This window comes from Mugil cephalus, chromosome 14, assembly GCF_022458985.1.
Source record: "Mugil cephalus isolate CIBA_MC_2020 chromosome 14, CIBA_Mcephalus_1.1, whole genome shotgun sequence".
Classification (NCBI taxonomy): Eukaryota; Metazoa; Chordata; class Actinopteri; order Mugiliformes; family Mugilidae; genus Mugil; species Mugil cephalus.
This window is the reverse complement of record NC_061783.1, coordinates 8964516-8979892: the sequence shown is the minus strand read 5'-3', so window position 1 is coordinate 8979892 and position 15377 is coordinate 8964516. Positions and strand designations below refer to the sequence as shown.

The following is a 15377-nucleotide window of genomic DNA, read 5'->3' as shown; positions in this document are numbered from 1 at the left end:
GACTCGGGTCGAAGATCCCACCTATGGTGGGCTTTCACATCGCCAGCAGTCCCAGGTCTGACCTCCCACTGTGAGAGATGCGTGCCTATTTTGTCCCCTCTCTTATACGTATAGTTCCTGATATCTACGGCTGAATCTCCTCTTCTCCATGGATGCAGAGCAGCTCACGGATATCACGGTCTTGCCAGTGTGCTGCCATGAGCTTTAAAAAAATTGCGCCATATCACTATACAAGCTGTATAGAAACACAGTCGCACATGCATTCCCCGATCGGTACAATTTCCCAAACATGACGTAGGGCTAATTCACCTATGTGCTTCCATTAAGGATCGTGTAACGACACATTTGATTTATTTGATTGAAAGAATGTAACAAATCTCTGCCCTTCAGAGATCGGTCTCTTATGAGAGTAGACCAAAACTTTGCTCGCAGCCCTGGAGCTTCTACAGTGACACAGTCTGACAGGCCGTCCAGTGAAAAAAATCAGAACGTGACAGGCAGGTACATCATCGTTAAATTAGCGGGACGACGCGGCATTCCTGTTCACATCAAAGCTGGGCAGAGAATTAAAAGTGTGATTGCTGTTTTTTCCGATGTGAAAGGGACTTTAGAAACAGTGTAGAGAGCTTTGCTGCCTAATATTGTTTGGTTCTCCCTTTTGCCTCCCACAAAGTTTGGCCACTGGTAGTGATGCGGCTTCTATGGATCAGACTTGTTCCAGTGCATCCCACAGATACTTGATCAGTTTGGGGGATGGAGAGTTTGTAAACCGAGTCGACAACTTGGACTATTTTTCATGTTTTCTGGGTTAGACTTAGGGTTCAGTTTATGTGTTGTGGAAGACCAGATTGTCCTGCGGTCAGATGGACTTCTGCAGCCATTAGGGAGCGTCATCGCTTTGGGGTAGGGGTTCATGAGCAGCAACAATATTTAGTTGGACATGTCTAAATAATACCCATTTGAATACCAGGACTAGATTTCGTAGCAGAATATTGCATTGCAACAAGATTAATAATGTTATTCCTTTTACCAGTCATTGCTTTTAATGTTGTGGTTGATCAGTGTAAGTGCAGACCATTTCCCATTCTCTCAGTTTCGGTCCTTGCTTGGTTTATTTCTTGTGGGAGCAGTCGCAAATATGGTAACATACATGTAACTTACAACTCACAAAATTTCAAACGACTCTTTTTGGTCCTTTTTCGTCCAGTGGAAGTCAGAGAACACTGGAGCTCTTATTGTGGTGAGACGGTTTTTCATGAGAAGCAACCAAACAGGAACTTCAGTACTCTTTCCAGCTGGTGGCAACTTAAGTAACAGATGTTAATGCCTCATCATATATGCATTAGCTCCGCGGTCGCTTTTATACACGCACACATGGTCGCGTTATGTGAACGGCCGCACTGTTCCCCCGAATGTTTATTTGCACTGTATTGAGTAATTCAATGTGCGTTCAAAGGCACCAGAAACAGTGAGCAGTGCTCAATATTATGCTGCGCGCTGACACCTCAATGTGCCGCACAGGCTGATAGAGGGATTACCTCATTCAGAAGACGATGATTCTTTACGTAAAACCCCAACATGCTTGCCCCCTCCCCTCCCCTCCCTCTCACATGCACACATTCTCAGACTCAACAAGAGCTGTGTTGTGTAACTGCTACGCTCGCCTTCTCTTCTGCCTTTCCCTCTATCTCTTATGTATGTATAATACTAGGTAGAGTTGTCTTGACACCTGCAGGGCCATGCCTTTTCACTAGAAGCCTGTATAATCCGTTAATACTCACATGTCTAGACTACAGATTGAATAATAAACCACAAATGTGTAAACCAAATATGAAAAGTGTTAAATTTCCTTCCCTCTAATGCTTGGAGTTCATTCTCTCTGTGAAAGTTTACAACATTTGCTTTGTGAATTCACACGTAAAAGAAGATGGCTGCGGTCGACTAAATGCTGAGCAGCCATGGAAGTTCATGGTTGGAGTTAGGAACGGTTATGGTCACGGTTGTGGCCAAGGTTTGTCAGAATTGATGAATCAGCGAAAATCTTTGGTCAGGTTTTAAGTGCAGCTCTCTGTGGTCGTAACCAAACTATTTAACCACCCCGGACGTCGGTTGGTGTTGAACCATTTGGTGTTTTCCTAAAAACTGGCATTACGCTGTACATGATGGTGAGGTGATGATTCCTCCACTCAAGCAGCGGCTCGAATGTTCACCACAAAAACAACCGCCCCCTCTTCCCTGCATGACATCGAACCCTCACACTCGGCGTACCTATAATCTCTCTGTGGCACGTGGTTTAGTAAACGTCTGGCAGTCTGGATCTGCACATGTACAGCTTCAGGGAAATGGAGGCAGAGCACCTTTAAACCTCACCTCCTCGGCGCTGTTGATTTCATTAGCAGGCAGACGGAGAAGTGTGTGCTTGGCTCACACTCTGCAGGGTTGTCTGTGTCTCTTCTGCTTGTCTGAGGAGGCCACTTGAGATGCTGCTGAATTTCGGGTTTGGAAGCTGTTGAGTCTGCTTCGGAGGCCTTGGCAGATTTGGGTTCTGTTTAAGTGCCATCCAACACATGTTCGAGAGAGGTGACGACTGCGAGCTTCAGATTACCATCAGATTCAAGAGGTTTACTGTAAGTGAGGAAATGGGATGTCTGTCTATGCTCCTTGTGTGCACTCTCCCACACAAACACAGTGACTGTTTTTTAAAAACACAGCAGGATTGGCAAAAGTAGTTTCAATCGGATGGTTTATTCATAAAAGTCAAGAAAAAACTGCATCTCAAGCTAAATAGGACATTTTGTATAATACAAACTATATCAAAAAATGTGTATTTATAGTGATATTTAATGTCTGACGTCTGGATTTCACAACTATTTTATTAAGTTACAATTATGAGTTACAGAAGTCAAAATTAAAAGATAAGGCCTCCCTTTTCCCCTCATTTTTCAAAAACTGCAAAGATTTAAAAAATAGAAACGGGAAAGACTTCAACACGTAGATGTAAAACAGCAAAAGAACTGAACACAAAACAACCACAAAGATTCAGAAAACATCCACGAAGAGTCAGAAAAGATCACAAAGTGGTACAAAACAGCTACAGCAGGCTGCTAAATTACAGCACATAGATGTAAAGCAGACAAAAAAGAACCACAAGACACAACAACTGCAAAGATGCAGAAGACACCTACAAATTAGCACAAAACAACTGCGACGAGATGCAAAATTACAACACAAACATGTAAAACAGCAATTAAAACATGCAACACAACTAGGCTAAACATAAAACACTATAATGATTCATAAAGCAGCCACAAAGAGTGACAAAAGACCACAAACTGGTACGACTACAGCAGGATGCTAAGTTACAGCACACAGATGTAAAACAAACATACAAACAAACAAAAAAAAGATGCATAAGAACTACACTTTACACAAAATAACTGCAACAATTAACAAAAAAAGAAAAAAAGACGCAGAAGAATTACACTCCAAAGATGTGCCGCATACTGCCTACTGCCGTTAGCTAGAGTAGTTAGCTGGTGTCTTCTTGTTGGTTGCTAGTTGGTAGCTGACTGCTAGCCTGCTGGTTTCTGCTGGACTGTTCTTTTAAATGTGTTTTGCCTTGGATCTTGGCACAAGGGAGAAGTGTTGGTTGAAATGTAGTCGCATATCCCATTACTACTTACTGTCAGGGTGGTTGAAATGCTGGCATTACCCACTCACACTGGGGTACGAGATTACGTGGGCCTGCTGCTGTTGGCTAGGCTAATTAGCTGGTTATCATCTTCTTGGTTGCTAGTTGGTAGCTAGCTGCTAGCCTGTTGGTCGATTTTGCTGTTTCAGACTGGGCTTCTAAATGTGTTTTGCCTTGGATCTCGGCCCAAGGGATTTTAACATCTTTACCTGTGTAGTAATGAATGCATGACACACAAAATTAAAAATATTCAAAAAAAATAGTCATAAAGGGCAAAAAAAAAAAAAAAAACAATAAAAAAAAAAACAAAAAAAAAAAAAACGGAATCATCCCTGTGTTCTCCGCTTTGTATGTGACTGGGGAACATGGGACCCTTTTTTAAAAAAAGGGTTAAGGTTAGGGTTGGGTATAGGGTTAGGGACCTGGGGAACATAGGACATAGGTACGCTCCCAAAACAACTATACACATACAATACATACAATACAACTGCTAAAACTATGAAAAAGAACTACACACAAAGCAACCTCAAAGATACAGAATACAACTACAAATCCACAACGGGAGCACAACAAGCAAAACAACCAAAAAAAGGTGCACAACTACAGCAAAACAGAGCGCCTGCTAGAAGCGATGCCTATCAGATGTCTAATAGCGTTTTGCCTTTTACGCGGTCAGACTCCATTATTTCTTCATCAGCGCCACTTTTCTCTTCTGCCGTTCATTTCATGTGATTGTGTATTTTTGGTTCTGTTACTTTAATGCGCGCAGTGATTTTCTTCAGTTCAATCTGTTTTAAATAAAACGTCACTCAGCCTGCCAGACGGAGCTTTTTCCCTGTAACTTTGGATACCGCTCATGTTTAATAACTGAAGGAGGCTTTGATTCATCATTAGCTCTTCTCCCCTTTCAGACTCAGGGTGTGTTTTCAGCGGATTTTATGAGAAAATGGGCAAAAAGTTAACGAGTGTTTTCAGGACACCCTGCATAAGCACTTACCAGAGGTGTGCCGAGTTCGCATGCATACCGCGAGTGTGTGTGTTTGGTTACGTGGGTGTTCCTGTGTGCGAGCCCGGGTCCAGCAGTGGCTCGTGATGGCCAGCCAGAAGGGATTGCGTGAGATTTTGCTTTTTTTTTTTTTTTTCGTCTACAGAGCTTTTCAACAAAAACATTTGATAAACAGATTGTGGGAGTCTGCGAACCGGCCGTCTGTGGCTGATCCCCCGTTCCTTGCACAGCTTCTGTGCTTGAGTGTGTGCCGCTCTGGTTGTTGATCGGGTTTGACGCCTGCAGAATGGTGGGCATCCAGAACCGCCTGTTAAATTATGTCTGCACCGAAACCACAGACCCCCATACCAGACGAGCTTCCCTGCCAGCCAGCCAGAAAGTCGGCCAACCACCAAAACGCTGTCCTACCAAAGCCTTTTCCCTCTTTCTCCTGTTTGTTTCTCTTAACATCTTTGTCTTAGCTTTTTTCATACGTTCACAGATGAAGCTTCAAAAAACTTCAGCCTTCCTTGCGAGGACTCTGAGAACATACAGCAGCATAAACAAGCATGAACCACAGACACGCATAGTTATGACTAATCACAAAAACGCTTTGGTGAATGGCTTTAAAACAAGAATTCGACTATCTAGCTATGCGGTCACTGAACAATCGCAGACAACAGCAAGAGCGAAGCTGTAAATCAGGCCTAAACTCAGCACATCTGGTGGCAATGAACACACCTTTTTCTAAGTACTGGTGATTTAAAGTCGGCTATGAGCTTCCAGATTGCTCCCAATCCTGCTGCCAATTAACGGCATTGTTTAATGTGATGTAATTTTCAAATTAGAAAATGTCAACTCGTGTTCTTGTAACTTCTCGGGAATAAACCTTTTGCATGCAACTGTTTTATTTGATCAGACGCAAGGTGCTGCCACCACGCACAGGCCGAGAGCTTAATAGTGTTTGAGAAATGGCTAGAGTGGCACTTAATGCTGCTTTAGACTAATGATCCAGATAATAAAGCGAATGTCTTATCTGCCTCACTTAATTTGCTTGTCCTGCAAGCTTGATAGCAGGTTAATAAGGAGGCGAAAACCTTGGAGCATATAGTTTTCCATACAATACATTCTCCAGTTGTTTCAAGCTTAACGGAAGCATGTTCAGCATTTGAGAGTGAGCAGCCCAACTCTGAAACTGCATGTTGTGTCCGTCATCATCGCCAAATATCCCCTTACACTCGTCTGCCATTTTCACACATCATTTCCCCGATTAAGGCCAAGCCCTGCATGTGCTACGCAAGCACGCTGGCTGTCCTCTGGCGGTTTCTTGCTTGCTCCTGACCGCGGGTGTGAAAATATTTGCCAGAGGGCGATGTGGTCACTTCTTCCTGGAGTAAATTAAAGTCAACAGGAATCCCTGTCACCGTTACTAAGAGCCATCTAGAGCAAACACTGCTGCAGCCAAGCGCTAACCGCATGCTGTACCTGTTCAGCAGCCGACAGCAGGAGCCTACATAAGCAATGGGGTATTAATAAGTCAACATAAACCACATTTGTCTGTTTGCATCTCGCCTTTTTCTTTGTGAATTAATTCAACAGTAAATTCCTGTGAATGTGTGATATTACATGGACTTAAGTAATGTGCACTAAAGCATAAGAGGGAGATTTCAGACTTACACCGCTATGGTTTCATAGCTCATTATCGCTGTGGGTGTGAAAGGCTCTAAACCATCTTCTCTCTCTGTTTATTGCAGTTCTTTGCGTGTCATACCTGAAGACCTGGGATGCCGGTGACCATGCTGTTGGCTCCTGTCTGTGTGCTACTGATGCTCGGGGGGCGTGCTCTTGCGGGAGGCTACGCCCCCATACCCCACATGAAGTACATGCAGCCCATGATGAAAGGGCCTATTGGACCTCCGTTTCGAGAGGGCAAGGGGCATTATGTTGGTGAGTAGTCCCTGCGGGTGTCGTACATGCGTGTTGCTTTTGCCCTGTGTCTCATTCTGCTCTCCGTACGCTGTTCAACAAGTCTGCAGGGTAATTGCTCTGCTCACACTTTACTGGAAGCATGGATAGCAGTCACTGTAAAGTGATTCAGTGAGATTTAACACTGTGTCTCGCATACATGCATACCTACACCCAGCAGGCCCTCAGTTGGGGCCTAATGGAGGCCTGATTGCCCACTGTTTGCTGAACTCCACATGGCACATTGCTGCTCTCACCATCTGGATGCTGTTACCTCACTATTTATCGCATATTCCTCAGGAGAGAGTGTGAAGGAAATCAGAATAGATTAAATAAAAGCCCCAGGCAAGGGAACCGGGAAAAAAAGGTGGTGGGAATCAGTCTGTGAAATGTGTACGCTGTCACCGCCATCATTATCAAATCTGTTCTGGATCATGAGATGTGCATTGTATTATCAGAGATCTCTTTCTTCAAAGCAAAATGCACTGCTGTCATAAAATTATGTTCGGCACAGAAACATTCAAGTTGGATGAAATGAAACCTGTCAGAAACGTAAAGCAGCTGGATGAGGGCAACCAATCTAAAGCCGTGCTTTCTGTTAATGGGATCGCACTGAGTGTGGAAGAAGTTCATGCGTCGGATTTGAAAAGACAGTGGCTCACATTGGATGCAATGGTTTTGCTGCCGCTTGCTGGTCACATTTTTGCACTGCATCACCTCTGAAATGACCGATCACAGAAAGGAACTGTCTGGAAACTCAGCATTCACTACATGTCTTTGCTTCTTCAGTTCAAATCTGTTTGAAAAGACAACTTAAGTAATTCAATCTTGAAGAGTATGTCAACAAGTAAAAAGACACAATTGTACCACCGAAGTAGCAGCCTTTAAGATTTTTCATTACGGTTCATTTCTTTTTAATCACAGTCTGTTACCAAATGGTCATTGAACCTGTGACAAAATTATTAAATTATGATAATCCTTACATTTACAGTATTCAGAACCAGATGTCTGTGGAAATACAGTGGACAGTGTACTTTATCCTGATGATGACACCCGGTATAGATAAACTCTTAAGATTAAGATAATGTGGTCATCTGTGTGGTTTGTTTACCATCTTCTGACTGCTTATGTTAAACCAATTTGATGATAATAGCACAAGTGGCAGTGGGTTAGCCTGAATAATAATAAGGATGCGCACAACAACCAAAACAATAGCATTATTATTTTGATTTGTAGTTCTGCTTTCGGATTTTATGAGCCTCAATGTAATCTATATTCCAGCTGACTAGTGATTAGAAGTGCTGCATGTTGCACTAAGTGTCACTAGGGGGAGATAAAGGCCTATGGATACCCTGGTAGTGCAACGGAAGGGAAATGATTTTGAAGTCCTTCCCTGAAGAAATTTCTGTGACAAACAGCAGTGAGCAGCTTAGTACGATTACATGAACCAATCCCTGGGTTGAGAGGCTCTTGATGAGAAAGATTTCTTAGGAGTCAGTATTCGCACTACAAAAGGTTCAAACCAGCTTGGATTGTACTTCACAGTGAAATTTCAGGGCAGGCTGGCCAGAATAGTGTCTGTTTCCTGACTGATTTGAACACTATATTTTTCAAAATATACTTGACATATGTCCAGCAAAAGATATACCAGATAAACCGGCCATTTGATCGACCTTGAAGAGTAATACACAGATAGTGTGCGCAGTGGAACAATCTTGAACAGATTATATTCCTGTTCAGTTGACCCACGTTTCTGTTCCAGTGGTCTGGATGTGTTACACTTCACTGTGCCAGGATACCATAATAATGATAATTTATAACATGGAACATGTCTCGGGCCTAGTTTCCATTTGTTACACAATCAAACCTAATATGACCTCCAAGCTAGTCGGTTAGGAAAACAGAAAAGTTAAACCTTGTTTAAATATGTCAATATATACAATACTATTTTTAGATCAAATTTGTAACCGGACCAGAATGCACTCTGCCTTCTGTTCAGTCCGTGCTTGGATGATATTCAGCCACTCACATCTATGAGCATGTCAAGAAAACTGACCAGTTTCCATGTTTTCATATGAAGTGACAGTTTAATGACAGTATTAGTTTACCAGATAAAGACATAACTTCTTTTTTTCCACATACTTCTTGTCATAATTGTTTGTCTTTTACAGTGGATATGTATCTCAACAGTGCCAGATGTATTTTGATGTCTTATTTTGAAATGCCTTGACAGCTTTAATATTTGCTGTGTTTTTTATTAATATTGAGAATAGAACTTTTGTAATTGGGGTTGGATCGTTTGGGGACTAACTGCATAAATTACTTCAGGCATGTTTTTGTTTTTTTCAATTCAGAAGATGTTGGACAAAAGCTCCATGAGTGTAGTATACACAGTAGCACAAATGTCACGTGTACAATCATGTCACGTGATTATGAGGAAGTTACTAGAGACATGATATAGTTAAGTACTAGCAGAATTCAGCAAATACAGTGCAATACTAATAACTATCACCTTTCTTTTAGATATGCCACCCATGATGGAAGTGAAAGGGGAACCAGGCCCCCAAGGGAAACCCGGGCCAAGAGGCCCCCCTGGGCCACCAGGACTTCCAGGAAAACCAGGAATGGGCAAGCCAGGTCTCAATGGCCAGCCAGGGCCTCAGGGACCTCCTGGCTTTCCAGGAATTGGTAAACCAGGACTTCCAGGTCTCCCTGGAAAGCTTGGGCCAAAGGGGATGACAGGACTGAATGGCGAGGTTGGCCCTCGTGGTGAGCCAGGTCCCCGTGGTCCTCCTGGGCAGCCTGGACTTCCTGGTCCCGCAGGTCTGTCTCTGAATGGGAAACCTGGACTTCCAGGTGTCAGAGGTCCCCCTGGGAGTCGTGGTGAGCCAGGAATAAAAGGCATTGCTGGCCCACCAGGTGAACGTGGACTTAAGGGTGAGAATGGTAATGGGAAGCCAGGGCCTACAGGTATAAGAGGTCCTCCTGGACTGAAAGGCAGCACAGGGCCGCCTGGGCTTCCAGGTATTGGCAAACCAGGACCAAAGGGTTTGCCTGGACTACCTGGTCTTAAAGGCGATCAAGGACTCCCAGGGGATCTAGGAGAACCCGGACAGCCTGGGGCTCCAGGTTCACAGGGCCTGCCAGGGCCAGCTGGGTTAGGGAAGCCTGGGATAGATGGACTTCCTGGAGCACCAGGTCCGCTAGGTCCGAAAGGTGAGCCAGGGCCCAAGGGAGCATCTGGAATGCCTGGGGTTCCTGGCTACGGAAAACCTGGTTTGAGTGGTCCAAAGGGAGAAAAGGGTTATGGTGGGGCTCCAGGTCTTCCAGGGGACAAAGGAGAGCAAGGACCAGCAGGTCTTCTTGGTGAGCCAGGGCTTGATGGACTGCCAGGTGCACCGGGAGTTCAAGGACCAATGGGACTCCCAGGAAAACATGGAATGCCTGGACAGAAGGGAGAGCTTGGGCCACAAGGCCCTCCAGGTCTGCCCGGTCTTAGGGGTGACCAAGGCCCCAGTGGACTCTCTGGAAAACCTGGTATCCCGGGGGAAAAGGGTATCCCTGGGCTTAATGGTCCCATTGGAAAACCTGGACCCAAAGGTGAGGCTGGGCATATTGGCCTTCCTGGGAATCCAGGGCTGACAGGATCTCAAGGGCCTAAAGGGGAGCCTGGGTTTATGGGGACTCCTGGTCCCAGGGGCCAGTCAGGTATTCCTGGTCTTCAGGGGCCTATGGGTCCCATGGGCCCACAGGGTGTTCCTGGCCCAAAGGGTGAATCTGGACTTCCAGGGCCTCCAGGGATGGGTAAGTTTGGCGAAAAGGGAGCTATAGGTCCCCAAGGTCCTCCAGGGAAACCCGGCCCAAGCGGGCTTAATGGTAATCCTGGCCCACCTGGCCCTCCAGGACCCCCTGGACCTCCAGGAAATGGCCAAACAGTTGTTGCAGGGCCAACAGCTACAGAGTTGGAAGGGGGTGAAGTACCAAGGGACAGAAAGGGGCCTGCATACAGCCAAGTTCCACTCTCTGCCTCAGTAGCACCAGCCTTCACAGCAATTCTCACCACACCGTTCCCTCCCTCTGGAATGCCAATCAAGTTTGACAGGACCCTTTACAACGGGCAAAATGCATACAGCTCTTCTACTGGCATGTTCACGGCTCCTTTATCTGGTGTCTACTACTTTGCGTACCACATGCATGTAAAGGGAACTAGCCTGTGGGTGGCATTGTACAAGAACAATGTGCCAGCCACTTACACCTATGATGAGTACAAGAAAGGCTACATGGACCAGGCTTCTGGCAGTGCTGTCCTGGAGCTGAAGGAGGGTGATCAGGTGTGGGTCCAGATGCCCTCAGATCAGGCGAACGGCCTCTATTCTACCGAGTACATCCACTCCTCCTTCTCAGGATTCCTGCTTTGTCCCACATAACCCTGTCCTTTCCTTAAAACATGTTCCTGTATTGGCACCTCAGAGCAGCCCTAAACCTAAAATACCTGCAGCCATAATAGTAACAAACACCCATGAAATTCTCAATAGTATTGCCATCATCTTTATCTGTCTCGCCCGCAGCAACACCAGTGAATGAAAACGACAAACTTTGTGAATGAAATATGGAAAGTTTTAAAAAAGACAGGGGAAGGAATATAATACTGTGTTCTTTATTTCAGTGTCCTTCAAATGTGTGTTTTGGGTTGTATTTTATGTTGGTGTTTTTTAGCTTATAATATTTTAATTATTATTTTGTCATAATTTTATTGTTATTATTTGGTCCTCGTCATCATTGTTGTTGTTGTTTTCATGGATTCAGACTATTAAGTGCCTTACTTTGTAATGTGCTAGTAACAGACCTTCCCGTGTGACTGCACATCCTGCCCACAAGCTCTGACATAAGGACAACATCACCAAACCCCTGGGGGCCGGAGGGTGATCAGCTCCCTGGCTGCAGCCACGGTCCGACCCCTTGTGCATTATTTAAACCATGAATGGAAATACTGACATAAAGAGCAACAATACAGAACAGAAGATGTATTCATACAATTCCAAAACAAGGCATTTGGTACTCTAAACACTATGTTGAAACTAACTTAACAGGATTAAATCGTTTTTTTTTTCTTTTCTTTTGTTTGTTTGTTTTAGATCAAGATAAATATTTTGTCAATTACTTGCAAAAGCATGTGTTGGGCCCTGTTTTTTATGTTTCTTTCCATATTTAGTAGCCGGTTTTTTCAAAAGATGGGTCTTCATCTTTCTTTTAATTTACTGAACTTGCAATCCGACCAATCCAAAATGGCCTCACAGTATTAGAATGTTCACATATGAATTGCCCTTTTAAAGAGGATCAACATTACCATGCCTTTTTTTTGAACCTTCAGGACAATATTAATTAAAATGATATGTATGCATACAGTCAATGTTTACATGCCATAGAACAGATACCGAAATCATCTTGCAAATGGACACATGTATATCTGGATCGATGACCTGTTTCCTTTTATCGATCAGATTTTTTTTTTCTCTCATTTGCACTGCAGCTTCTGTTACCATGTCGCAGGCATTGTCTTCACATGCTCTGACCGTGACGTGACTGATTTCTCATGGTATACTACCTATTAATAAATCATAACCATATTCCAAGGGGAGCAATCCTGCACTGCTACACTTAGAAAAGTCCCATTCTCACCAACCGTACATTTCAAAAACTATTAATAGGTCGAAAACTCAATTCTTCTTAGAAAACAGGTGGATTACAGATAGAAATGCGCCCATTCCGTCCTTCAGCGCCATTTCCTGCGTGCCTTGTGATTGTTGCAGGGCAAATGAAAGTCATTTTGACTCATTTGTAGTTGTTAATGTTCATTTGCCAAGCATTGTCACCAGACAAATGGCCGAATTATTGTGAGGTTCATGAGAGCATCCATTGCTACGACGACAGGATATTTCGCAACCGGATAATTTCAAACTATACGGCTGGAAATGGAAATCGATTTGCATTTACTCCGTAAATGAGTAAAGGGACCGACTGAGGCCCACAGGTTGTGAAATACAGGTTGTGTAATATTTAACAAACCTCTGCCAGATTTCTGGGAGAGGTGGTAGGTCAGAGGTGAGATCTGTGTATTTACTCGTTTCTGTTGGATGAAGCATTAAAGATACACTCTGTATGTGTGTGGGCTTGTGTGTTCTAGTAGGTGTAGTTCCCTGTCATTATGTGTGTGTACATTGTGTGTGTGTGTGTGTGTGTGTGTAGTTGTGTCACATTGTCCCCTTGGCATTCAGGTCATGAACACTTCAGCAGAGATAATATTAAACTTGAATGAAGTTACAAAACCTTTGTAGGAAGAGCTCACCGTCCCATCAGCGTGCCACGAGAATTCAGAATGATTTGTCCTCCTTTGGGTTTTAAGAGAATCTCACAAGAGGTTTTAACTTTACTAATGATGCAAAGTAAGGGAGCGAGCGATTGAATAGGTGACGAATGTGGCATGGGAAAAGTGAAACAGGCCATTCTGCATATTGGTCCGGTGAATGGAAATAACGGCGTGCAATAATCCTACCAAATCAAAAAAGACAAACTATGAAGTGTGCAAAATTCAATGGTTGCAGTTCAGGAAGGCGAAAGATAAAGAGGTCTGGGCAAAACTGTTGAGAAAGGTTGGTGCTTATATCACTGTTTGTGTGCCTTTTATACGTGTCTCAGGTCAGACGGGATTCCAGTCTGACTTATGCCGCCCAAACAATTGTTACACTGAATTATGACTACCTTACACCCTGATGGAGGAATGTCAATGTGCAGGAGGAGGATTGTGCCAAATATTGAGCAATTAGATTGAATGTATACTGTTTGACTTACTGCAGTTTCTTTAAACCATCTACGGTGCCACATAGACAGCAATTCTTCAAGTTGCTCTGGAATAGCAGTGCGAGGATTAGGCCTAATCAGTATTTTACATCTATCTAATGCACTTAATCTTTCCCTATGGTCTCATAATACAAACACACCTACAACTGCTATGTATCATTGTTGTTATGTGAGTCTACAAGGCAGTCCGGGGCTCGTTATGTACTGTATGTTGCCTTTTTTTTTTTTATCACTTTTTTCCTTTCCTTTTTTGACATATGAAACGGTGATGAGAACAACATGTGGCTATTACTCTCTGTACTTATGTTTTCATAGACAATGTCACTTGCTTGCTGAGATTGCCCCGCGTGCAAATCATTCAACAAGTGTCAGTAAGATCCGCGTACCGCCTCAATCACAGATAGTTCTGAAGTGTTTTCTGTTTTTCTTTATGATTAAATAAAAAATGAAAAATACTAAAAAAAAAAATTCACAAAAGATTCACAAAAGCCTTGCTTCGGTTCTTAAGGGATATTTGTTTGTTTTCGTTTCAATAAATACAAACGGCCGTTCCCATTTGCACATGAAATTAATGAAGATGTATTTATACATTTATGATAATTTAATAGGGATGCCAAAACCGACCACCGAAGCCTAGAGCAGTTTATATGGTATTTAACGGCATTGATGAGTTAAGAGCATTTACAACATGTAGTTAGCATTCTAGAGTTGTTTGTGAAGGATTATTTGTGGACTTTTTATTTTCTATGTGTGTTATGTACAATGTATCAACGTATAGGATTTGTTTTGTCATACAAGGCTATTGCGTGCACTCTATGCAATAGAATTTGGGTATAAAATGCACTCCTTTTGATTGAAAATGTTCGTCTGCTTATACAAAATCTACAGTACTTGATTGTATTGATACCACATCAATAAAAACTTTCTTGTATGTTGGTGTCGGACTTGAGTTTCTGTCTGTTGTGCAGTCATATTATGAAGAACATCACTGGTAGCACCTGGGTAGCTGTAGTGTTTGTAATGCACATTTTATGGATAAACGTGTTGCAGGTAACGTAATGGACACTAGGGGGAGCTATACAATTATAAGAAAAAACTATTTCAGGCATTCTGGATAGATTTGAAGAGTAATTCCAGGTCCAAAGCTCAGAGATGCAAGTAGGCTTAAGCTAAACACTTCGGATTTCTAAATGTAAACAACATACACCTTTGTGTAACGTTCAAATATAGAACGCATAAACAAACAAACCAGGTAATTATTAACTAAAACAAGTAGACTGGCTTTGGGTTTTCCCCCTCACATTGGCCAATCTAGCAGCCTATAATGGCCATATCTGAGAATATGCACAGCAGTCTGTTTGGATGAGAACTCGTGATAAGAGCTATATTAAAAACAGCCCACGAGAGCTTGGATAATATGCCGCTATTACTTTCTGGAACTGTCGTCACCATGGTGAGCCGTCATCATTCACCCGGATTCCTCTTACGTCCTTCTGACGCCAGACCCTCCACGTTGCATTCGAGGGATACCGGTTAACTCCGGTTAACTCGTTCATCGCGCCTGTTGCGCCGACCTACAAGTTGATGCGCATGTTGCTGGTGTAATTTAATAGATTTTGTGATTATCAAAGCAAGAGTGACACGAAGCTATAGTGGATAAAACGAATAAAACATATCACAAGTTTATTTTATTACTCATTCTTAAATTCATTGTTAAATGACTCTAATTCAATTAATCAACTTAATTAAACGTTAACCTATTTGTAGAATGTTTATTCGTGTGTTTGACTTCGGAGAATCTACTTGCTGTCTCCACCTCGCTCTGTGTGCGCTCTCAAAATGACAAAGCTCAAGGCCTCTCAGTGCAGGTTAACTCGC

At 43.1% G+C, this 15377-nt stretch overlaps 1 protein-coding gene across 1 annotated transcript in view; it reads left to right on the top strand.

Moving 5' to 3' along the window:
• The window catches only part of col8a2 (collagen, type VIII, alpha 2), a 43706-nt gene extending 29276 nt beyond the window's left edge, over positions 1-14430 (top strand). The window contains exons 2-3 of the mRNA XM_047605322.1: positions 6431-6623; positions 9165-14430. Of these exons, the coding sequence (XP_047461278.1) occupies positions 6461-6623; positions 9165-11068 (2067 nt within the window). The 5' untranslated portion in view covers positions 6431-6460 and the 3' untranslated portion in view covers positions 11069-14430. The remainder of the gene's footprint in view (positions 1-6430; positions 6624-9164) is intronic.
• The last annotated feature ends 947 nt before the right edge of the window (positions 14431-15377 follow it).